This window comes from Psammomys obesus, unplaced genomic scaffold (genome assembly GCF_907164565.1).
Source record: "Psammomys obesus unplaced genomic scaffold, mPsaObe1.curated_primary_1811, whole genome shotgun sequence".
Taxonomy (NCBI): domain Eukaryota; kingdom Metazoa; phylum Chordata; class Mammalia; order Rodentia; family Muridae; genus Psammomys; species Psammomys obesus.
The window spans coordinates 12,617,439-12,642,547 of NW_026586550.1; the positions used below are offsets into that span (position 1 = coordinate 12,617,439).

The following is a 25,109-nucleotide window of genomic DNA, read 5'->3' on the forward strand; positions in this document are numbered from 1 at the left end:
AGAAAGAAATGAAATAATTGAAAAATATCTAAACTCTAAAAAAAGCATTTTATAAAATATGGTAAATTTTGGCACAAAGTAATTGTATTTTAAAATGATACCACCCACTTCCAGGCATTGCTATTTTTTTCTAAATCTTGTCAGTTGAAAAATTTATTCAATTTCCTCATAACTTTAATTACTCATAGTTGGTGGGGAGGGATGGTACTTGAGTTGGGAAAGGCGTGTTTGGCAAAGGCATGGGAATGATCCCACTGAGGGTGTGAATGTCAGGCAAGCCATGCTGAAGGTTGTGTAAGGATCATCAGGATATGTAAGCGATGCCAAATACTAATGGCCTGCTGCTGTTAGCCATGAGATGGGTGTGGCATGAAGGGAGTAGAGATTGGTGCATATGCATGGCAGATATGAAAGGGTGGAAAATAACTTTCTTCTCACAATGAACTTGCTCCCCAATTGGTTAACGGACACTTTTGTTAAATTAAAGGGAGCCAACCAACCCTCTTGTTAGTACTTCACAGCGATTGGCCACTGGGAGACTCTGTAGGCTAGCAGGGGGTTCTCACAGGGACTGGATGTAGTTGCTTGGAGAGTTGCTGGAGATTTCTCTAATCAGAAGGGAAATAGGGATATGCTGAGGCCTTAAAGTGTGGTACTTAAGGGAGAGCATTCCCAGCGTGTCTCTCAGCTGTTGGTGCATAGAGGGAAGGGCAAGCTAAAGCTGTGGAACTTGTTGGCTTTTCCCCTCCTTGCCTCTGTAGATTTACAGTGGTCCCTTCTCAGATGCCTCCTTGCCTGCACTGTAAGGCCCTTCATTGAGATGGCTGACAGAGTACTTCACTATGGACTGAATAAGAAATTCAACTTTTCCTTTTGTGACGAAGATGCTGAGAACGAAGGGCAGATGACAGCACACGACATTGGAGAGACGCAGAACCAAAAGCCTAAGGCGGATGAGGATGAGGAGTTGGAGGGTCCCAAGTCTCCCCCCAGAGATGAACTTTATACTTCTCAGAACAGAGACGTGGCCAGTCCAGGTCCTGGTTTTTGGATTTCAGTTTCAGACCTACCCAAATGTCCAGAGACACCAATACCATACAGAAAGAGCAAGCCGCCTCTTGCTTACAACCTCTCCACTCCCAAAGTGAGTAAAACCATGGAGAAGAAGGACCAGGTCTCTGAGATCTGTTCTTCTATGGGTCAGCTGATGGGAGATGAGATCTTGATTGTTTACATATCTGCAATGAACTTGCCTTACAGGCTAGATATATCTTCAGGTACCTGTTTCTTAGTGAAAATGGAGGCAAGTTTAAAGTTACCAGGAAGCAGCTTGCTTGTTTCCTTCAACCAGTAACTATTTGATATTGGGTGCACATTCATCTTAGTTGAAAAGATCATAGTTAAAGAATATTGGAACTGGAAGAGATGCAGAGATCCACAGGCATCCTGTGTACCTTGCACATAAGAAAAATCAATTTCCAAGAGATGAGCTGTCTTACCTCAGCCACTCTTAGAGACAAGACTGGATTCCTCATCTTTTTGGCTTAGTCTGTTTTCCTTCCCATTATTCCAGTTAGCTGTACTTCTAGGTAATGATTACCAGTATTTCCTGATACAGGAATGTTCATGTTCACTATCTGCACGCACTCTTGTCTGTGGCTGCTGTGTTCCCCAGCACAGAGTCCCCTCTGCTTTTGGCCTAGTGCAGTATTGGCACCTCTATTATACTCGAGCAAAGCAGAACTTCTTTAAGAATTGAAAGTGGTAGCAATTAAGCAATGGTTGCTTATCGTTCACATATTCCTTTATTTATGCTGCATTACATTGTCCTTTATCAAAGTCAGGGCATGGGGGATGGATGGTTACTTGTAGTAGATTCTGATGCCATGGTGCCTGATTAGGATTCCCTAGGATGAACATTAGCTCTGCTCCCTGCCAGCTCAGCTCGAGGTCCTTAAGGTCATTATAACAGGTATGATCCTGCTTGCAACACAGTCACTGTCAGTGGGGCTCTGTGGTGCCTGCTGAGTGCCATGGTATGTCTGACAAGGAATATTAGGCTTCCTGGCTGAACTGCAGACAAACAAGTCCTGGTGCTCATCAGAAGATGTTTCGATGTTCAATACCAACTGATTATGTTTTTTTTTAATTATTATTATTATTCTTGAGAAGCCACTGTGGGTAATTAACACAGGACAAAACCTCTGCTCTCAGCCAGTTGATATTATATCAGGAGATGGGGAGAGAGTGATTTTTTGAGAGTACTTTGTGAAGACTGACTCTCAGTGGGATGATTAGGAAAGAAAGAAAAGTGAAGGGAGCGAGTGAACAGCAATAGTAGTTGGTATAGTTTTAGTAGAAGTATGCAGGCAAGGGGTGATACGCATGTGTGTGTATTTCATTCCTTACCTCATCTACAACGTTCTCTGTGTTAGCAGATCCTCTGTCAACACCATTTACTTCTTCAGCAAGTACGTCTCCCCATCAATTTAATGTGTCAGATAATGTGTTGTGGAGGAATGGCAGACTATGAGGAGCAGAAATTGGGAGTTAAATTTCATAGCAGTGGGGAAGGTTTTGTCCTGTTTTGTTTATTGGTTTTTAAAGGAAGTACTGTCTGAGGAAATACTTAAATAATGAACTGGGGTTAGCCAAGTGAGACAGGAGTCTCTGTAAAAGAGAGGCAGGGAATGAGACAAGAAGGGTAGGCAGAAGAAGAGAACATTCTATCCTGAAAATGTTGAATTAGCAACTCAGTAGCTTTGAGTAGGGATATGTTTTAAAAGTCATGCTTTCATGCACAAGGTGGACTAGACAAGAGAAAAGCCTTGACATAGAGGTATATTCACAAGGGTTCTTTTGAGAGCAGAAAAAGGTCTGAATTAGGACCGGAGCCTTAAGTTGAGAGCTATTTGGTAACTAGCAATAACTTGATGGAGGCGTTACAGGGAAAAGAGGAATCTAAGATGATGGGGAGGCTTCTTGCTTGATTGAATAGGTAGAATCTTGAGTTAAGATTAAGGGTTTACAAGTTTGGGGGAATAAATGGAAACATGGAATAAATAATTGGCTAAGTGGGACATGGGAAAACCACTGAAGCCAGGGATCCATTTTGCTATCTGTGGCATTTAGGAAGCTAGTGAAGTCACAGGTGAGGATATGGTCACATGGTTTGAGTGCTAGTATGAGAAGTGCTACAGTTAGAGATCTTCAGTCATGCTGAGATGAGGAATAGATATAATATAGAGCATGAAAAGGTAGGTGAAAATAAAACAGGGAAAATACTTACTCCACAATGGTACATTTATACCAGGATGAGGACAGATCAATGTGACAGATCAGGATGGCAACTAGTGGAGCTTTGCTGAAGACACCTCTACTGAGGCACAGGAAAAGAGGGTGGGCATTGCAGATATGAATACCCTCCATTTAGTATGTGAAAGACACATTTTACTGGGCATTATAAAATAAACATTCCTTGGGGGGGAATGCTCTATATAACTGTTATTTCTGAGATCATCCTGATAATGGAGATATAACATTATGCCCAGTATAGTTTTATTTTGAAAACAGTCCCTTTTCATGATAAACTCACCAGAAGCAATAATATCATCAATATGGTTTTGAACACAGCCCTAGGATCATTCACTCTGTGAACTCTGATCCATGCAAGACCCTTATTAAAAAAAAATCTTTGATCATGCCAATGGCATAAGTTCTTCACCTAAAAAAGTTATGCTAATTTGTATGGTCCATAGCATTTTTCATTTCTGCTTGTGTCAATCATTTATTGATTGTTTATTAAGTCTTGAAGACTCACGTTACTTAATGAGTCAGAGGATAGTTTGGCTTCTGATTTTACACTGAAAAGTCATAGGAAGAGACCATCAAAATGGTAGAATTCTTTGATAGCAGCCCCCAAGTACAAAGAACATACTTTAGAGTTGCATCTTGGCCATGTGTATGCTATTGTGTGCTTGCAGAACTACAGCATGCATGCTTCTCCAGATCCTGACACTCAAATATAATGACATTCTGCTCTTTCAGTATCTTTTTTGCTTGAACTTGGCAGTTGGTTAAACTCTGGTTAAGTCTAGGTTCGGTTAGATTAGCAAGTCTTCTTCATTTTCCTATATATTGGTAGCTGGGTATAGCCACGTCAAAGCCCTGAAATCTTGATCATTTTAGACTATATAATTTTTAGATTATTTAATATAATCCACTCAGCACAATGTATAAATACTGTCTGAAGAGCTTTTTCATCTGCTTGACTACAAGCAGTTGGTTATCTTCTAGGTTCTGCTGTATTTACTTTAATTCACTTGAACTATAAGCAAGGAAATTCTCTAGAACACATACTCTAACAGAAAAGAGACCTGTGCCTGTAAACATCTACAAGAGTGTCTGCCATTCATGACTGTATATACATATGCAGGGTCATTTATATTGTCATACCTCTTTAAAATGCTGGTGGTTAGAATGCATTTAGCTAAGAATCTGTATAACTCTTATGCTCTTTCATTTCTACATCTAAGCTCTGGCAACATACAGTGTAAATTCTTCCTGATGCTATTCTTTTAATAGATAAAACCTATTCCTTATAATAATTTTTCTTTAATTAAAATATTAACATAGTTACATTTTTCCCCTTTCCCCTGCCTCTACCCTTATGCCACTCTCCACTGCCTCTCAAATTTGCTCTTTCAAATTCATGGCCTCTGGCCTCTTTTTTCTTACCCAAGACAAAGAACTACAGGCAATTGAAAGATGCTGAGAGTAGAAGAAATGGTGTTCCTCAGGAAATATCAAGTAGGCAATCCTGAAATCACACATACACTAGTAACATTATGGTACTGAGCAGGCTTATTTATGTATTTAGGAATGTATGTATGTAGACTATTATTTTTAATCTCTTTATTTTGCTTCATGGGGGCTCTTCTCATTTTATGTGGTGATTAAGTGAATTTGAGAACTCCCTTTTTCATGTTCAGAAAGAATAATTCAAACCCACTGATAGACTGATTAATAAGCTGTGTGTTCATTAAGAGCTAGAATTTATCTCTGTGCCCATCAGCACATCAGCATCTAATCCAGCATGTGCCAATAAGTAGGAACCAAACAAATACTGGGATGAATATGTGAGAGTTAAAGTATAAGAACAGAAGAAAGGTGGCATCGATAGAATCATTTTTGTCTACCTAAGTACAATCTTCATCTTTCAAAATGAAGATTGGACTTAGAGTTGGTTTCACAACTAGGAGAACTGCCTGGAAGAACTGGTGGAGCTTAATAAAAACACCGATTCCTGTGCTGGCTCAAGATGAGGCTAGAATTTTGTATGTTTAAAATAAGAGCATCAAGTACAATGCAGCTAGTTCTCACTGAACCACACAATCTTCTAGCAATAACATCCTTTGGTTTAAATAACAACTAGCTAGTTGATGTGAAACTTTCTTTTACTTGTTAAAGCCCTATTCTATTTTACCTTTTGTCATCCTTACGTAGAATTCACTGCATCAGCCAGAGATTTCTCCAATAGGGAAGCTCTCAGCCAGAAGCTATAAACATTTGAGACTCACACCTGTTCCCCTCATGGATGAGAAGACCTCTCTGTCTCTGGTCAATATCAACCCATTCACTCCAGAGTCCTATAGAAAATTATTACTTCAATCAAATGGCAAGAGGAAATCCAGAGACTACCTGTAAGTGTACAGTTCTCTTAATTACTGAGAACTCCTGTGGGCAAGTGCTAGGATAAGGTCAGGAGTAAGAGCTCTACTTGAGTGAAACTGAAGGAGTGTGCTCCCTCGTCCCTAATCCCTACAGCAGTGCTCCTCACAGGGCCTCTGCCACCTTTCTGTCCTGATGGTTACTGCAGGGAGCTTTTAGGCGAAAAGGTTTGAGGGAACAAGCAATTGATCTGACTTCCAGGAGACAGCTGAATGTATAGGGACTGAATTCACAGATTTCATTTGGTTAACATGAGGCTGGCAAAGGTGGTTATGTTTTAAACTGTATATCGCTGCTCTGAATTTGGCCTGTGATTCCTGGTGATACTGGTGATGAGGTACAGGACAACTGTTTAATCTCTGTAGGTGGTGAAAAACTGAATGAAGAGAGGGGGAAAGATAGTGCTCTTTTCAGAGGTGCTAAAAAGTGAAAAGTCAAAGCACCCTATTTCCCAAAGTGCCATGGAATGGTAGGAATCGCCTAAAGAAGGATTGTTTGTGTTACTTCGGAGGATAAATTATTTTTGTTACATTCCTCCCTCCCACCCTATCCATCTTCATTGTGTTCCTCGTGTGTGTGTGTGTGTGTTGGGGAAATGCACACACCCTAGTACATGACTGGAGGTCACAGGACAATTTAGAGGATCAGTCCCTATCCTTCTACCATGTGGAACCTGAGCTTTAACTCAGGTCATCAGACTTGCTGGCAAGTGCCTTCACCTGCTGAGTCATCTCACTGCTCTGCCCAACTTGTGGATTATTTTTATCAGTTTTCTTTGACATTTTGTTTTATACAATGGAAAGAGTTCTAAAATGGGGAAGCCATTTGTGTTCATACATACTCAGCAAAATGAATGCACAGCTAACCGTCTGAGCTTTGCAGAGCATCTAGTGTTCTTGCTGTTTGGAATGAGTGACTCTGTAGTATAGAGTCTTATGGCTGGATGAGGTTTTTCTCCATGTAATTGTCCAGCTATTAAGCTGTCAGTACCTCAACTCAAGTCCACCTAGTCTACTTTGGCTACTAAGACTCCTACTGGTGTTTTGCTCGTTATGGGTCTTTACAAACCTTTATAATCAGTGCCCTTTCCTGACTCATGGAAGCCAGTAGGAAAAGACAGATAATTAGGATGAAAGTGGAGATACTGACAGTTCCTAATGCTCAGGAGAGGATAGCTTTCTGTACTCACTGTGTTGTCACTTTAAGAAGTATCAGTACATAGTATTAAAGTTAAGTCTCAGATGTTCATCAATTGATCTTATGAATATAGCATCATTTGCTTGCGGTTTCTTCCTCATACTCCTCCTCTAAAAGAAAACTGTCTGGTGTGTCCATTGAAGTCCTGCCTAAAGAGCCAGAAAATGACACATGCAAAGGAGGATGTTCATCGATTTCTAATTGTGAAGTAACTGAAAACAACTTAAGCAAAACTGTATTTTTGCTGTCTGTGTACTGAAATAAAAGCTGGGTTCTGGGAAGGCTAGCATTGGCTGGTGTGGCTGTGAATAAAAAAAAAAATGCCTTGAGGTTACACTTGGTTTCAAATCCAAGTTCTGCCACTTGCTAATTGAGGAACACAATCACAGCTTTTGCTGGCTCCTCTGGGATAACAGTACCTACCTCCTAGTCTGTGTTCTCCCTTGCGATAACAGAATGTATCTTCTGTTCTGTGCTCTCCCTTGCTTCCACTTCTTAGCATGGGGGTTCTCAACCTGTGGGTCATGACCCCATTTTGGGTTGAATAACCTTACACAGGGGTCACATATCAGACATTCTGCATAGCAGATATTTACATTACGGTTTATAACAATAGCAAATTAAAGTTATGAGGTAACAATGAAAATAATTTTATGGCTGGGGGTCACTACAACATGAGGAGCTATAGTAGGGAGTCCCAGTATTAGGACGGTTGAGAACCACTGTCTTAGCATGGGTAATCTATTTGCCTGGAATGTTTACTCCTTTCCTCATTCTGTTCCCATTCCTTCTTAGAATCTTTGCTTACATATTCTCTTCTGGAAAAGCCTTTTTTTTTTTTTTTTAAATCATGAGGCCCTCACATAACTGGGTGCTGTTGATGTTTTCTCCTGATGGCCTATTACTATCCTGTTCCAAGCTCTTGTAGTAACTTTCTGGGTTATCTCTAATCCCTAACATAAAGAAGGGAAGGCATTTATTTACTTACAACTACAGACCTTATCACAATACCAGCCTCAGTGCATGTGCTGGTCATTCTTTAACCACCCTTGCTCCGACCTGTTCCTTTTTCAGTGAGGAAACTGGAGAAGGAGAGAGCAAACCAGAACAGTGGCTGCCTGCTAAGGTGAGCATGGTCTTTTGGTCCAACAGTCACAACAAATTTCGTCCTATTCATTCTGCCTGTCTGTCTCTCTGCTTCCTATCCTTTCTGTTCTCCCTCTCTCCCTTTCTTCCCCCTGACCCCTTCCTCCTCCTCATCTTCCTTCGCTTCTTCCTCATCCTTCTTTTCCTTTCCTCTACTCCTCAATCCTCATCCACCCTACTCTTCTCTACCTTATCTTTCTTTTTTGATACTTCTAACGTCTTTCTCCCTCTCCCTTTCTCTTATTCTTTCTTTTACCTTCCATCATCCTTTCCACCCCTTCTCTTTTCCTTACTTTCTCTTTCCCACATATCTTTCTCATAGCTTTAAAAGTTTACATTGCAACAGAATTTACACAGACTGTGGTTAGCATATAGATAATTTGTTATGTTGGCAAGTGATAGCTGATATATATATATATTGCTAAGTTATTGGATACATTTTAAAGGTTTTTATTTCTGTTTTTAATCTGAGGAAACTTTCTATCCTGGGGTGGAGAAGGAATGAAAAAATTAAGCTAACTTTGTTTCCTCCCAAGTTGGAATGGAGAACAGTTGTATTGGTCCACAGAATTCTTTGTAAAATTTTAGCTGTCAAATATATCCTCATTTGTTCATTTTGGGGATATTCCCCATGTAGTAATCTAACTTATCAAAATAATACTATAAACATTTGCCTCTGAAATGTTTCTCACCTCTAAATCGTAGTTGCTGAAAACTGTGGAGGCACTGAATGCCCAATAGAAGAATGGCTAGGTCAAATACAAAGTCAGTAGGATATTAAATTGTTAGTAAGGTGTTCCCAACATGTAGAAACATGTCTCTTGTCACGATTCAATGTACAACACTCAAATTTTATATGGTAGTTACATGTATTACGGGTTAATCACAGTCAGATGTCTCAGTGATAGCTGTTATTCCAACGCCTTTGAATGGCAGAAACCACACGGTTGCTCTCACTTCTCGTTACTCAAAACTTCTTGAGCAATCTTTTTTTTTTTTTGCATAAGTAAGTTAATATTTTCCGTGATTTTTTTCTTTCTGGTTTTACTTTCTCTCTTTCTCCATCTCCTTCCTAAGTGGGGAGCCTCGTATAGCTGAGGCCGGCCTAGAATTTATGATTCTGACTCTCCTCTTGTGGGTTGGGATTGCAGGTGTGGGTCACCACACTAGGCAGAGGCAGCATTTCTAAATGTCCGCACTCAGCTATTGTAGCTGCCACAGGGGAGGCTGTGGGTATAAACCTTCAATTTCCCCATGCAAACATTTCCCATTCATGCCTTCACTGCTTTTTACTTTAAGTTTTATCCCTTATTTGTTTTTTTTAAGTCATTGACTAGTTTCTGAAAAAATGCCAAATATATTTATCAGTGAAGAAAATATATCTTTATAAGTATCTATGTAAACGTAACTGGCCAGGAGAAACACCTTTGAAATATCAAAACAATGTATACATAAATAGAAGGCGAAAAGATATGCGGATCTGTTGGCACCTATGGATGATGTGTAAACGTATGCATATATGTAAGGTTGACAAGGGTAGTAAAAATCCTTATAGAAAGCAAAATAGTTGAACACGTGTGTATAGCTAATTCTAGGCAAAGAAAAGAAATAATTTTTGATTCTCTAAAAGCAAGGGAATGGGTTCTGTGTAAGGGGGTGAGCTGGGCAGCTGGCAGTAATGTGTATAGTGAGCTGTCCTGCTTGGTAGCTAAGATGGGTGGCCAATGTACTTAGTGTCAGTTGGTAGGAGGCTTTGGTTCTGCTGTCAGAGCTTAACTTTCTCAAGGCAAGTAACTAGGTTTTAAATTCTGCAGAATCATTTGGCAAAATCATTATTACTGAAGAAGTTGAAAAGAGAGCTACTGGTGGAGGCAAATGCATATATGGAGGAGCCAGAGCTTAGGACTGCCTAAGGGCATAGGAAATTACAGGTCTTTCTGATAAGAACTGAGTGGAATTGGGTATATAAATGATTGAGTAATAGCAAGATTTTGTAAATTTGCTAAAGTTAGATGAGAAACATTCTTGCTAATTGGGACACTAAAAAATGAAGTTTGAGAGAGAAATGATTTTAAATTTAGAGTTATGTGAGTTGTAAAGATTTTGATCATAATAACAGACTGTAAAATTTCTATTATACTAAGATAACTGATATTGATATATATATAAAACATAAATCAACATACATATATCAATACATAAACATAAGTGCAATGATACACGTGATAAAACATTGTATGCTATCATATAATATTAATATACTAATATACCCGAGGAGTCGTTGCTATAATTTTCATGTTACAGACAGAAAACTGGTGAGTTCAGTGATTACCCCTTAGATTTACCAGCTGGGAAATGAGTGATATTACCAGCTGGCCACTAGAGGGAGTTATTTCCAAGCACATGTGATAGATTAACCGAGTCAAGAATTTTCTTTCCCAAACTAAGACTTCTGTGAAAAGAAATTGAAATAAGAAAATTTATCCCACATGAGGTAAAAAATACAGCACCCAGGCCTTGAGAAAGACAGGGAGTCAAAAGAAGGTTTTGGTATTGTTTGTCCTTTGCTTTGCTTTGAACATGCTTTTAGCTGAGTAGTTCTGGGTTTCAGAAGCTGTGGGTCTCCCATTAGGATAGGCTGACCAGGTGGAGGGAAAAAAAAAAATAACACATTTAAAACAATGTGACCAGGGGCAGGACTGACTCGTATGTAAGGTTACAAAGGATACAGATGTGGCCAGCCAGTGGCAAAACCCTTGCTGCCCATGAATAGTAACACAAAGAGAACACATAACATTTGCCTCACATTTCTAAAAAGCAATTTAGGAACTGTAATATAGTTCTGTTTTGTTGCTCTCAGTATGTGGGAAGACTTATTCTCTCTCTTTTTAAAAAATATATTTTAGAGAAGTGTTCTACAAGAAACTAATATGGCTTCCCGCTATGAAAAGGAATTCTTGGAGATAGAACGAATTGGGGTTGGGGAATTTGGTACAGTCTACAAGTGCATTAAGAGGCTGGATGGATGTGTTTACGCAATAAAGCGCTCTGCAAAACCCTTTTCAGGATTATCAAATGAGTGAGTACCTTTGAAAAGTACTGGATAAACCGGGGGTGGTGGCTCACGCCTGTAATCCCAGCACTCAGGGAGGCAGAGGCAGGCAGATCTCTGTGAGTTTGTGGCCAGCCTAGTCTACAGAGTAAGTCCAGGACAGAAAGGCTACACAGAGAAACTCTGTCTTGAAACAAAACAAAACAAAACAAAACAACAGAAAGAAAAGTATTGGATGAACAAACTTGGATTTGGTAATGTACTGATTCTCAAAACAGTTTTGAAAAGAACTCTGATATCAATAAGAACACATCGTTTGCTTGTTTTTAAATGTATCCCACAATTAGATGTCATTTTACATTCATAGCTTGACAGTTGTCCAGAACACCAGTGGCATTTCCTAAAACAGCGTGTAATAACCTGAGATCATGTTATTGTTTGCAGCTATGGGATCTTACCATATAAACTCTGGGTAGCCTAGTACCTACTAGGTAGATCAGGCTGACCTTGAACTCAGAGATCTGCCTGCCTCCACTGGGATTAAAAACATGCACTACCCCAACCAGCATGCTATTGTTGTTTTAATTTCTTGGCTTTTCTGTCTACTGGTCTTACTGCCATTCTAATGAATTGACTTATGGAATGGTTTCCTGGTACTTACTGAAGTTTATCTGAAATACTGTCGGATAAATACTATCAGTGGTTTAGCTCTGTTTTGTACTCTTCTATCTTACCTTCTGCTGCTGTGACAAACATAGTGACTAAAAGCAACTTGTAGAGGAGGAAAGGGTTTACTTATTTTATGCTTCTAGATCACAATCCATTGTGGAAGGAAGTCAGGGCAGGAACTCAAATAGGAGCAGAGACAAGAACTATGGGGGGAGGGGGGCACTGCTTACTGGCTTGCTCCCTAGATCATGCTCAGCCTGCTTTCTTATACTTTTTGAAAGTTGGTATCTCCCACAGTGGGCTGGGCTCTCTCACACCAAATATCAAATAAGACAACCTCTCATAGACATGGCTGTAGCCCCATCCTATATGCTACTCCTCAAATGACATTCACTTTTCCTAGGTGACTCCAGTTTTATCAAGTTGACAATAAAATTAACCAGTACATGTACAATAATCAACTGTGTTAAAATTTGATACTTTATGCAAAGGAAAACTATTAGCAATGTTTGTATTTAACATCCAGAACTAACTATCCACTTTCCCTTGATGATAAGGAAAAGCAATTATTTATAAATTGAGTCAATGCTTTTGTGGGCTTTTTTCATCTATACTGACCATGCTGGAGTCAGAAATTATAGGTTTTTTAATTTTTAAATTGGTATTAATCAAGGGCAGAATTGCCTTTCTTCTGCATAATACATATCTCTTGCAAGGCTTTTTCCCATGCTTTAATAATGACTCTGATGACTATCTAGCCTTTAGGGAGAAATCAGATCCACAAAAGTATTCACAACCAAATGTGTGATGGCTTTCTTGTTATGACTATTAGGGTTTTTGGCACTGTGATACAGTGAAATTAAGACCCAAAGCTTATCTGCTACTGAGACGGTAAACACATATATGCCTTGCTCAATGAATAAAACATGCTTGACCAAGGTTCTGCTCTTAGTACCAGTTTCACCTTGGACCAGCCACCTACTCTCATCATGTTTTCCAATGCATCTTTCCAAGAATCTATAAGGACTGAATAGATAAAATACTAAGGATGCAGCAGGCCCTAGAAAAATATTTTGTTATTTTAATGCCTCCCATGTTTTCCTTAAAAACCCTTTTTAATCTATATCATCTCAATTTTTCTAAATGCTTTTCTATCCCTTGAGTTTGGATTTGCATGAAGTTTATGCTCATGCAGTGCTTGGTCATCACCCCCATGTGGTACGCTACTATTCTTCATGGGCAGAAGATGATCACGTGGTCATTCAGAACGAATACTGTAATGGTGAGTATGGACTATTACAGAGGTAGGGGTGAACTTTTTAAAGCTTCAGAAATAAGTCTGCCTCCTCACAGTTTAAGCCTTTACATATCAGTCATACTGAAAACGTTTGTGCTTGGAAACAGATTAACAACAGAACTGAAGTGAGTACTCTGTATATATGTGTGTGTGGGTGTGTGTGTGTGTGGGTGTGCATGCCCCTGCGTGCTTTGCGCAGAGCTGGTGTAGCTGATACAACAATGCTCTTAGTCCCGTCACAGCTCATCTTATGTGGAAAGGAAAAAGTTAATGTACCAGTTTAGATAATTCTGTTACCATCCACAAGGTACTTGGAAAGGAATAAACTATAACATTGGTGGGAATGTTGGAATGCTCCTAGTTTTGTTGGTTTGGTAAAGGCTTTACCCATTTTGCCTATTTTTCCATGAACTTCTGAGTTAAGGGATCTTTCACATCTCTTACCGCTACAAACCTCTGAACTAAATTGCTCTCACCACCGTGTAGGCATGGGTGGACGCTGTGACCAAACTCGGGGCCTTCAGATGTGTTTTTTTTTATATATTGAGTAATATCTGCACTAATTTTAGGGGCAGCAATATGTATTCTGACCAAAGACTACTTGGCAATCCTCTTTCCCACAGCCACCCTGAATGACTCTAACAGTGTAGTCTGGCTTCCAGGACTTCTAGAGCAAACCTAAAGGCCCTGCATACAGTGGTCCAGCCTGGCCTTGGAGTACACTGACTGGTAACAAAGCCTCTCCTTTAGGGAAGTGAGTGGATGAACAAGTAGATGAGAAAAGCATATGGAAGGCTAGGGAATGGCACACACATCCTGCAGAACTACTTGGCATTTCTGTTGTTTTCTTATCGATAAGACATCCTTTTAGTCTTCACCTATGGTCTTTGCAGACCTTCCATTTTCTAAACTTACCATAACTCCCTCCATTTGTTCTAATAGTCTCTGGGAAGGTGGAGCCTTTCTTTATGCTTATGATTGAGATTTTTCTGGATCACCTTTTCTTCCCAACTCTCTTACATTAAAACCTAAGGCTTATTACTTTCTTCTCCTTCTCTTTTTCTAAAAGAAAAATTGGTTTGATTTCCATGTTTGTTTTTACGACTAGCACAAGTATGAAATAGCAAAAATTAACCAATAAAATGTTAATATGATGTAAAGTCAATGAAAAGGTTCCAAAAATTTCAAAAGCAGCAAGATGAGGAAGTTGTTTTCATTACGATAATCCTTTACTTCATTTCAGTATTTGAATGCCTTCTCTAAGTCAGATACTCTACTAAACTCTAGGCAGAGAAATACTCCAGATAGAGAAGTATGAGTAAGTCCTTTCAGGTGCTTTGCTCCACTCATTCTGTTAGAAGAACTACGTAACAGAAATCTGATGCAAAGCCTTATGGTTCAATCATAGATAAGGAAGCAGTCAGAAATATATGACAGGGTACTGGAAGGGGCCTAGATAATAAGGTTGGAAGACCTAGGTTTATAGCCAATTCTGATGCTCACTAGCTATATAGTTAATTACTGAAATATCACTCAAACAGAGTGCATAAATGGATGGTAACGTTTATTACAGAAGTGATTTGAGAATTAACAATAGCACTGCCAAATATTAGCAGAGAATCAATACGTGATGCATAGTAAAAATAGGGTAACCCCAATTTTCATAAAGAAGGCAAGACTTTAATTAGGCCTGGCAGAAGGACTATATTTTAGGAAATCAAACCAGTTGTTGGAACATCAGGCAGGTTAAAGGCAAAATGCTGGGAGTGGTCTGACCTAAGAGAAAGTAGGAAAACCAATATGTTAGGAAATAGTATCAGCAAGGTAAAAGCTAGGGATACTATATAGGACTTTAAAACCACACAGTGGTTTTCAGATTAGATGTGGTAGGTTCCAGGTGGCAGGGATTTGCTGCTTTATCATATTGGCCCATTGTCTTCACAGAGTGCTCATTTACTGATGTAAAACTGATTTTGTAATTTAGTTCTTTACTTCTTTTCATCCATTCTTTCCCACTCCTCATCTCTTAGCCTGTCAAAGCAGTCAGCTGTACATGTACAGTTATTTTAATTTAGATGATATAGTAGGAGTCTTACAAATATATATATATATATATATTAGATCACTACTATTAGAGATAATAGCCATCTAATATTAATTTCATAATTTCCCCTGTTGTCCTTCTTAAGCCTGAACCAATCAGATACCCATTCTGTATCCTTGACCCTTGTCAAAATGTCTTGAAAATCACCTCTGGATCAGCCTAGACAACTAAAAGTCTCTGATAGACTCAAAATGCCCCCAGGATTTCAACTGATTCTGGGTTAGAATATTTGTATTTCTGTAATGACAATATTTGTGTATGTGGCATCTTCTGTCATCGAAGTCCCATAAAACCAACTCCTGATTCTACTTGTTTGAATGGCACATCAGGGTCAACATTTACCATGGAATGCCATAAATGGTTATATTTCTCCATTAAACAAACCAGGAACCAGTGTCAGCAGAAAAGTATCAGTATTATCAACAGCACTATAAAATGATAATGTGAGGATGTATATGTCTGGATGAAATATCCCATCGCTTTTTTCATTTTATTGTTAGAAGTTATTTGCTCTTTATTTGTTTTGTTATTTTTAGGCCCTGTTAACAGAGAGGGAAAAAAGTACATTTTAAAGATGTTCTTCCTATCAAGGGGTTAAAGTGCTTTTAATTTACAATCACAAGGACAAGCTACAAATGGCAAAAACAGTTTTCTATAAGGGCATGAGAATAACAACAGCTGAAGTAAACTCACTCCTATCTGCTACACCTGGGAAAAGCACATTCCATGAACAAGTCTGTGCTTTAAAAAAACCGAGGTCACAAGACACTTTTTTTCTGGGAGTTTTCTCACATGACTCCATCCCTGGACTGTGTTCTGACAGAGGTCCTTGACTTATTCATTTTCCCTGTTGCCAGCGTAAACATCCAATTCAGAAAAATATGTATTATACTCTTGGTCTGTCAGAAGAAGAGTGTGAATTAGAGGTGGTTCTTGCCACTTAGGAATACCCAGGCTGACATCAGCCAGTAGAGTTCTCTTGGATGCAGCCCTTCATCCTTGTTGACATGGAGTAAGTTCACCTACAAAATCAGTTTTACAGCAACTTCATTTTTATGCAAAATTAAAATGTTTGCGTTCCTTACATGAATTCTAATAAAATCCTAGAGAAATAACCCTTTGTCATGTCTTTGTGTGTGTTGAAAGGGAGTGGAATTTTTTTACTGAACATACTTATGTTAGCATAACAAATTGGCCTTTAAAGTTTACATGGCATACTTAGTTTAACTATAAATGTCCATAACACCTCTATTATCATTTTAGACCCTACTATTGTAGAGAGGTTCAGCTGTAGGCTTTGTACCTGCTAATAGAAGTCGGGACTCTAATTTGAAGACCTTGTCAGTGAACTCTAAAAGAAAAATGTTCAGAAACATTCTAACACCTTAGGGTGAGTGTCCAAGCCCAGGCCTGATGTGAACTCAGAAGTTGTGTTTTATTGATAACAAAGTTAAATAAAAATAGTCTACAGCCTGTGTAAAAATATAGGATTCAGACATATAAAATCCTTTTACATTTTCTTTTGAGTCACAACCATTAAATTTCCAGTTTTATGATCTGTCATTAATGAAATGAGTCACATTGAAATTACTAATGCTCTATAGTTACTAGCCTGACATTGACATGACATTGATTATAAACACCAATAGTAACTACCCAAGTTGGTTTGATTTGTCTTATTCTTAATAATTAGGTAAAATACACCTAAGGCAGTAGAGCAGGGCCACATATTGGCTATCTGGACATGTACTGAGAAACTAGAATCTTATTTTCCTCTTTCAAATTCCTGAAGTCATAAAATCTCTGGCTCCATTGCAGGGCTGACATTGTATGCTTTGCTCTGACAACTGAACCAACTGAGATTTGTTCAAGTCTCTCATGATCATTTCTGGTGCCTTTCCACACTTGTTTTGTTCATCTGTAGTGTTGTTCACCACAATTTTTCCTCAGGTGGAAGCCTGCAAGCTGCTATATCTGAAAATGCTGCATCTGGTAATCACTTCCCAGAGGCCAAACTCAAAGACATCCTTCTACAGATTTCCTTGGGTCTTAAGTACATCCACAACTCTGGCATGGTGCACCTGGACATCAAACCCAGTTAGTATTTTTACTGTCTATATTCCTTCCATATGTTGTCTTTGTAAACCATCATGGAAATCTGCACCTGTGGACCTTCAATCTCAAAGACAGTATTATCTAGAAAAATCAGTTTCTTCCATTTCTTTCCCATAACCGATTCAGTCAAATATCTTTATAATTTTCTTCTTGAGCCAGGGAATATTAGGGGAAAAGACACTTTATCATGTAGAGAAAAAAAATCTAAGACTAGATATTTAATTTACCACATAGAAAGCTGACAGTATGGCAGCTACATTCAGATTGTACCTATATTTTTTCTAAGTCAGCCTGGATCAGGGTGAACAGAATGAATGTTTATCACTTCTGAAAACTAAGGAGAAGTCACCGTTATTTTTGTGGGCTTTGTTTATTTTGAGACAGCATATAACCATGCTCTTCAGAGGATGGGAAAGTCCGAGGGTGATTTAACTTAAAAAGGTGTTATCCCATCACTGGCTACTCTGATGTGATTTAAGAGATTACACAGAGCGGGGTGTGTGCAATCAGGAGGCAGATGTAGAACAAGTTCTGTTTGTTGAGAACATCTACATAATAAATTCCAGGCTAGCCAGAGCTACAAAGTGAGACAGAGACAGAGTGAAAGAGAGACAACAGATAGATAGATAGATAGATGGATAGATAGATGGATATAGATATAGATGTATCTACATACGTATGTACATACATAGGTAGATACATAGATATACAGATATAAACACACAGAAAGATTATGTAGAAACAAACTAAAATTCAAAGATTAGTAGTCATTCTACAACTACATCAAAGGAGGAAAGCTGAAATGTCATAACCACGAAAGGTTCTCTGTGGGGTGGAAACTCAGAAATACTTATATGTCTACTTTCTATTTTTAAAGGTAACATCTTTATTTGTCATAAAATGCATAGTGACTCTCCTATAGCCCCAGAAGAGGCTGAAAGTGAAGCTGACTGGTTTCTCTCTGCCAGCGTAATGTATAAAATTGGTGAGTCTGTTTTCTACTCCATCAGTATATTACTCTATGAATAAACTGATAGCTACATTTAGTCTATCTCCAAAAAAAGGACATATTCTTAAAAACACCCTTTCTTTTTAAAGGTGACCTGGGCCATGTGACATCAATCAACAAACCTAAAGTGGAAGAAGGAGATATTCGCTTCCTGGCTAAGGAGATCTTGCAAGAGGTATAAATTAGGGGAACAAGATTGGGGGAAGAACTCATTTTTTTCAATTTTTAATTTTTTGGGACAGAATCTTGTAATGTTATCCAATATGGATGCTACAAATTTGTTGCCTTTCTGTCTTAGTTTCCCAAGTAGCTGGGGCTACAGATGTGCAATAAATTTTATAATTCTTTCAACTATTTTTACTATCAAAGGAAGGCTCATGGTGCCCAAAATGAAGAGTATATATTTGTAATTCAATCTAAGTCTCATTTCCATTATAGAGCCCAAATACAGTAAAGAAATTCCCAAAAAGCATAGAAATATTATCTTCATTAACAATGAATCAACATTTACATAGTTATTTCTAAAGATCCTTCATTGTTACTAGTATTTCTTAGGATTCTTAGCCTTGTGGGTTGCATAGTAGGAGGGGAACCATCTCTACATGGTAATCTTTGTCTTTATCATGTTGTTATCTTCATGATAACCCACCACCAGCTGATCACTAAAATGACTGTTAGTTGATGCTTCCTGTTGAGTCTGACCTAGCAAGACTATAACTTCCTTCTGGATAATTCAGGGGAAAACATTTTTTTTTTCTTTTGATCAGCTAATTATGTGTTCAAGCCTCCTTGAATCTGACAGAATAAAATGGTGCTAAGATTCTGCCCTGGGCTCTCAGGCACAGAAATATTGTTCAGGTTTGTTTATGTTGCCTTTAGCTTCTTAGGTATAAACCAGAAATGACAGTAAATATAACTCGACGCCCGGGTGAGGCTGAAAGCGAAGGGCCTGTAGTATTGAGAGCTTACATGCAATCAAAGGTCTGCTGGTCGCATTTTACACTCACTCTGCTTGGCAGACTAACTGGTCTTCCTGTCTTCTGTTCTGTAGAACTATCAACGCCTTCCCAAAGCAGACATATTTGCTTTAGGGTTAACGATTGCAATGGCTGCAGGCGCAGAGTCACTACCCATCAATGGTGACATGTGGCATCATATCCGCAAGGGGAACTTCCCAGAGATTCCCCAGCAGCTCTCACATGACTTCTACGGTCTTCTCAAGGTAGCACTCTTCTGAGTTGAAAGATGTAACATCTATACTTTAAATGTGATGACAAGTGTGGTGGTTAGTTATATGAACACTTGTGGCAGAGGTTAGTTAATTGAGACCATATTAACTAATTCATGTTGAGACCATACATGAATTGAAGGAGGAAGTAGGAAGTTCACATAATGAAGACTGAAACTTCCTAAGAAAACTTAACTTCCACAATACACTGATGTGGACATTTTATTTCCTCTTCCTAATAACCCTATAGAATGGCAGACGGTCCATTTTCTGCAGTAGAGGAAACTCAAGCTCAGAGGGGTTCTTGTATTCAGTTAATAATTGGTAATTCTAAATTGAAATCTTCTCTTCCCCTCCAACTTCAGGGGTTGCACTGTTGTCAATGTCCAGTCATGACAATTTTGCAAAAGAATCACTTCAAGGGTATCTTTAAAAGTGTAAGCAACTTTTTGATAATTGACAATACCAATTATTTGAGCTACTGAGGAAAGTGGGTAATGCCAATTCAAAAATCTGTGATATATGTTCTTATAAATATGTATGCATAGGGATAACAAAAGCATAACATTACAATGAATCAAAGACAGCTACAAAAACAAAACAAACAGCACCAATAATAAGACACCAGCTACCAAGAAGTTAGGAATCATATCCCCTCCCCTAAAACAAAAACAAAAACAAACAAACAAACAAAAAACCAAACACATACACATAGGCTAGAAAACATAGAAAACAAGGTTGGCTAGGTGGTTAGGATCCCTAACGCTGCTTTAGAAATACCTACTTCTTTGGACATTACACTTGAATTCCAGACTTTACCAAAAATCTTCAAAGAATCTGTAGTTACAGATCCGTCTTCCATTTTGCTGTCCAAGAAAGAAGAAAAATATTCACTTGCTTTTTTGTTAATAGCCTAATCATTGATAAAATAAAGACATACATATAAAATATACATGTATATTATATATGTATGTGCACATATATGTATGTATATATACTATATATGTATGTGTGTATACATACTCATACTATAAATGAACCTTAGATTTAGTTCATATTTACTGGATGCCTAAATGATTAGTGTATTTAGGTATACAGCATACACTCTAGCTCTGTCCCATGTATAGTGTATAAATTATTTTAATTGACTTAAGCCTTACAACATCCCCATAAAGAGAAGAGCATTATACTGAGTTTCAGAAAAAAAAAAAAAAATGAGCTGCAGTTAAGAGTAAATGGTGGTGCTTGCTGTAAACTTGGACTCCAATGGAAAGTTTAGTGTTTGTCATCCTATGATACCATAATAATTACATATATTATCTAGAGACTGATATTTTAATCACATGGTAATGCCACAATAGTCAACTCATCTTAGGTTACAGATCTTTACCCAGAGATAAGTATTTTAGGGTCATTAAGAGACAAAGGAGTACAATGTAGTGGAAATCCAAGTCATAGGTACAGACAAGTGGTTTCCCATCTGTTCAAGGTGCAACAAAGTTTTCACTGAGTAGTTTTGCAATACCCAGCAGTAAACTCTGAACTGAAGTCGGCTTGACTGGGAAGAAGATTCCAGTATCGAAACTTCTGTTTCCTTCCATGGTCCTAAATCAATCTTCAGAACATGATCCACCCTGATCCAGAGGAGAGACCTTCCGCAGCAGCTCTGGCCAGAAGTCGAATCCTCCGGCCCTTTCTGGAGAAGACAGATGAACTCCAGAAACAACTGAACTTGGAGAAATCCAAGATAGCCACACTGGAAAGGTCAGTTGGTTATTGGAATCAAGAAAGCATCTGTTTGAACCTCTCGCAGTGGTCTGACTAGACTGATGTATCTGTTTGGATTCATGCTTATTGTATATTCTATGTCAAGAGACATAGGCTCTGGCCCACAAGAAGTGTGCTTTGTTTTATGGCATGGGAATTTGCAGCTCTGAGACTAGGCAGTTTGAAAGAGAATTCCAAGTAATCCAAAGAAGCAAGAGAGAGGAATACAAGGAAATTACCAGCGATAAGCAAGTCCTTGGATTCTGAGGACAGTGGGTATCAAATAACTGTTTGGAGATCACCTATGATAGTCTTAAACAGAGATGTTTTAGGATGCTTAGGTGAGTAGAGAACTACTTTAGAAAGCATCAAAGTGCAGGGACAGAAGGCAGATATCCTACCCTGATAACATGTTTAGAAGATGATGCATGTTTTTTTCTGGGAAAAGAGGACAATCCAATTTCTAGTTGATGTAGGTCTGTATTCGTTTATCAATTTATTCCTTCATTAGACAAATGGGAATTAGTATGGGTGTGGTTGGAAGAGGTCATACAATGGTATTTACATAGACCTTTGAGGGTGCGCTTAGTTTATTATTATATCATATGTGCACTATTAAAAATAAAAAGGAAAGAAATGAAATATGGTCCTTGTTTGAAATTTGCTCAGAAGTTCAACTTTGCTTAGCTACAAAGTCCATCTTGGAAGAACGAGCTTGAAAACTTGAACAGTTTCAAATCCATGTCTTAGTTTTGAGCTGTGGAGACTTTTAGCCTTTAGGGAGGTAATTAATTATTCCTAATAAATTCATATTTTTGCTCTTTTTAAGTTTCATTGTTTCAGGCAATAGACTACAAAATACCATATATATGCATATTATAGTTTACACACACACACACACACACACACACACACACACACACACACATATTGTTCAGAATAATGTGAGTTGTCTGTAAAGGTGTGGTGTACATACTCTGTAAGGCTAGGCTGAAGGTACAAGTGACTGTTATCTTCAATACAAGTGATGGTCACTTATTATAGAGATGGGGCAAGTGGCATCTTGAAACTGTCTAGACCAATGGTTGGTCAGCTTGTTCTGTAAAGGAATAGATACTAAAAAGTTGCAGGATGTATCATTTTTGCTGTGATGATTCAACTCAGACATTGTTGAATGAAAACAACTGAATATATATAATATATATTTATAATATGTATGTATAGCAGATAAAATGAGTAACCCACAGATAAAATAAGATCTGTGGGTTTTTGCCCCCCACTCCTTATATTTTGCTTAAGGAATTGTTCACCTAGAATTTTAATTTTAAAGGTGATTTGTGAACCACGCATGTATCAACCTTTTTAACAACAGTAAAAATCACAAGAACTGATTACTCTATTCTGCATATATAGCTCAGGCTTCATTTTTTTTTAATTTTATTTTTTTCTTATCAGTTACATTTTATTAACTCTGTATCCCAGCCGTGTCCCGCTCCCTCATTTCCTCCCAGTCCCTCCTCCCTCCCTCATCTCCACCCTGCCCCTTTCCAAGTCCACTGATAGGGGGGACTTCCTCCCCATTCATCTGATCCTGTTTTATCAGGTATCTTCAGGACTGGCTGCAAAACTCTCCTCTGTGGCCTAACAGGACTGCTCCTCCCTTGAGGGGTGGGGAGGTCAAAGAGCCAGTCATTGAGTTCCTGTTAGAAGTAGTCCTTGTTCCCCTCACTATGGGAAACCAATTGGTTACTGAGCTAACACAGGCTACATCTGAGCTGAGGTTCTAGGTTATATCCATACATGGTCCTTGGTTGAATGTCATTTTTAAGACTGAAATAAAGAGAGAAATTAGCTGTGATTATAAATACTCCCTCTGGCGAGGGAAGACTTTACCCATGCCTACACCCTTTGATTGCAGGGAACTGATAAAAGCTCAGCAAGTCCAGACCCCTCAGCGAGACCTCCACCATGGGTATCCTGGGACTTACGGGGCTCACCAAAGCCCAGGAAGCACACGACATCTGGTGAGGGAAAGGAGTGGGAGCCCTCAAGCCGCTCCTGTGGGGCATCCTCCTTTGAGGTGCTTGCTTCTCACCAGCCAGCCTTCTGCCATGCACTCTTCAGAAAACTCTTACAATGAGCAAGATTGAGCCTGTTTGAAAGCAGCATGATTTCAAAAGCCATCCCAATGTGGCATCTATAGGCAAAATCACAGAGCTTTTAGGGTTTCTTCCTAGCAATGGTCTCGTGTATCATAGATCCTGGACATTTCTCTTCCCTACTGTCATGTTTCTAGTGCCACTTACTGAGAACATCAGATGAATAACCAAACATGCCTCTGAACTCAAAGAAGTAGAAACACATTCTTTTGGCCTATGGATTAAGAAGTTAGCATCACTTATTCTTCACTAGGATCCAGGAAACTTTCCCCATACATAGGCAGGAATAAAATATGGCTTTAAGTACCAGTTCACAAGAGGATGTTGCTTGTATTTCAGCAGTGCTTCCCAAGCTGTATCTACTCCTACAATTGCCAGCTTTTTTGAGCAAGGAATTTGTCTAATATATTTTCTGAATGGAAGCGATCTCTTTTCTGATTTTGTATTATTAAATAAAAGACTATCATTGTGTGGAATAATTACAAGTAAGACTATAATGCGGATATTCCTGAGCTACTTATTAACTTGTGAAACAAAACAAGCAGAGGCAGGGGCTCCAGGAAGTTTGATGTAACTGTTCTCCATGCATGCCATTCCTCTTGTGGCCATCCCTGACATGTCCTATATCTCTGTGGCCGATTCCATTTGCTTTTGAGTTTTTGAAGATTATCATCAGGTTCCCTTGATTTTTTTTTTTTTTTTACCAGAATTTGTCTTTTTCTTTTCTGTGCTTTTAACATATTTTAATCAAAATCTTTCCCTCTGTGTACGTTTAAGGAAACAGAACATTTGTAAATAAAGATTTTTATCTTGTCCAAAGACAAACATGGGTAAAATATTCTCCTTTGTAATATGGACAAAGAATGTGAATTCATTAAAATTTCTTCTCATTAAGAGGTAATGTAGGTTAGAAGTAACATGTCTTTGTGTCAACACCATAAACCCAACTGCACAGGTACAGGTGCATCGACAATGGCTATAATATATTGGCCATAAATATATTCTTTTTGCAATCTGAATAAAGGCAACCTGTTAAAAATTTAAAATTAAGAAAATATCCCTACTGACTACAAAGTATTTCCAAAGTTGTTTTCAAAAAGCCTTAAAGTATATGCTACTTTAATTAGCTTATGTGGAAGGCTCTTCCTTTTCATTAGAAAAAAGATTTAAAAGAGATTAGACTTTCTGAAGTTTGTGTTTTTGTTTGTTTTGCACCAACTTTCTGTTTCCAAAACTTTGTTTATGGTAAAGTACTGCCATCCACAGCTAGATGGCAGTGTAAGCCGGTACTCTGCCCTCCCAGGTAGTGCTCTCCAGGCAGTTCTGGAGGGTTTGAAGTCTGTAGTCTACTACGCTTAAGAATTCAAACTGAAAATGTAACTAATAATAAAAAAATAAAATTAAAAAAAAAATTCAAACTGAGAAAAGCTCCTGTGCTGCTACCTGTCACCACATTTAACTGGGAGAGCTCTGTGTCCACGGATGAACTACATGATCAAATCAATCTCAGGCCGCCGCCTCCTGTTCTCTGTCCCGCTCTGCCCTAGTTACTGTTCTATTGCTGTGAAGAGACAGCATGGCCAAGGCAACTCTTATTTAGAGACAGGGTTTCTCTGTGTAGCCTTCACTGTCCTGG

The 25,109-nt window shown here is 38.5% G+C and overlaps 1 protein-coding gene across 1 annotated transcript; it reads left to right on the forward strand.

Moving 5' to 3' along the window:
- Window positions 1-820: 820 nt before the first annotated feature.
- On the forward strand, window positions 821-24,842 carry Wee2 (WEE2 oocyte meiosis inhibiting kinase). The gene is made up of 11 exons (XM_055602043.1): window positions 821-1,144; window positions 5,506-5,702; window positions 8,002-8,053; window positions 10,980-11,152; window positions 12,958-13,076; window positions 17,146-17,292; window positions 18,188-18,295; window positions 18,409-18,494; window positions 19,371-19,541; window positions 21,169-21,311; window positions 23,233-24,842. Exons 1-11 carry the CDS (start codon window positions 821-823, stop codon window positions 23,462-23,464), a joined length of 1,752 nt encoding a protein of 583 aa, XP_055458018.1. The 3' UTR covers window positions 23,465-24,842.
- The last annotated feature ends 267 nt before the right edge of the window (window positions 24,843-25,109 follow it).

Coding starts and splice junctions, on each gene's coding strand:
- Wee2 (XM_055602043.1), top strand. CDS start 821: ATGGCTGACAGAGTACTTCACTATGGACTGAATAAGAAATTCAACTTT. Junction 8,054..10,979: donor AACAGTGGCTGCCTGCTAAG/GTGAGCATGGTC, acceptor AATATATTTTAG/AGAAGTGTTCTACAAGAAAC. Junction 19,542..21,168: donor ACTTCTACGGTCTTCTCAAG/GTAGCACTCTTC, acceptor ATCAATCTTCAG/AACATGATCCACCCTGATCC.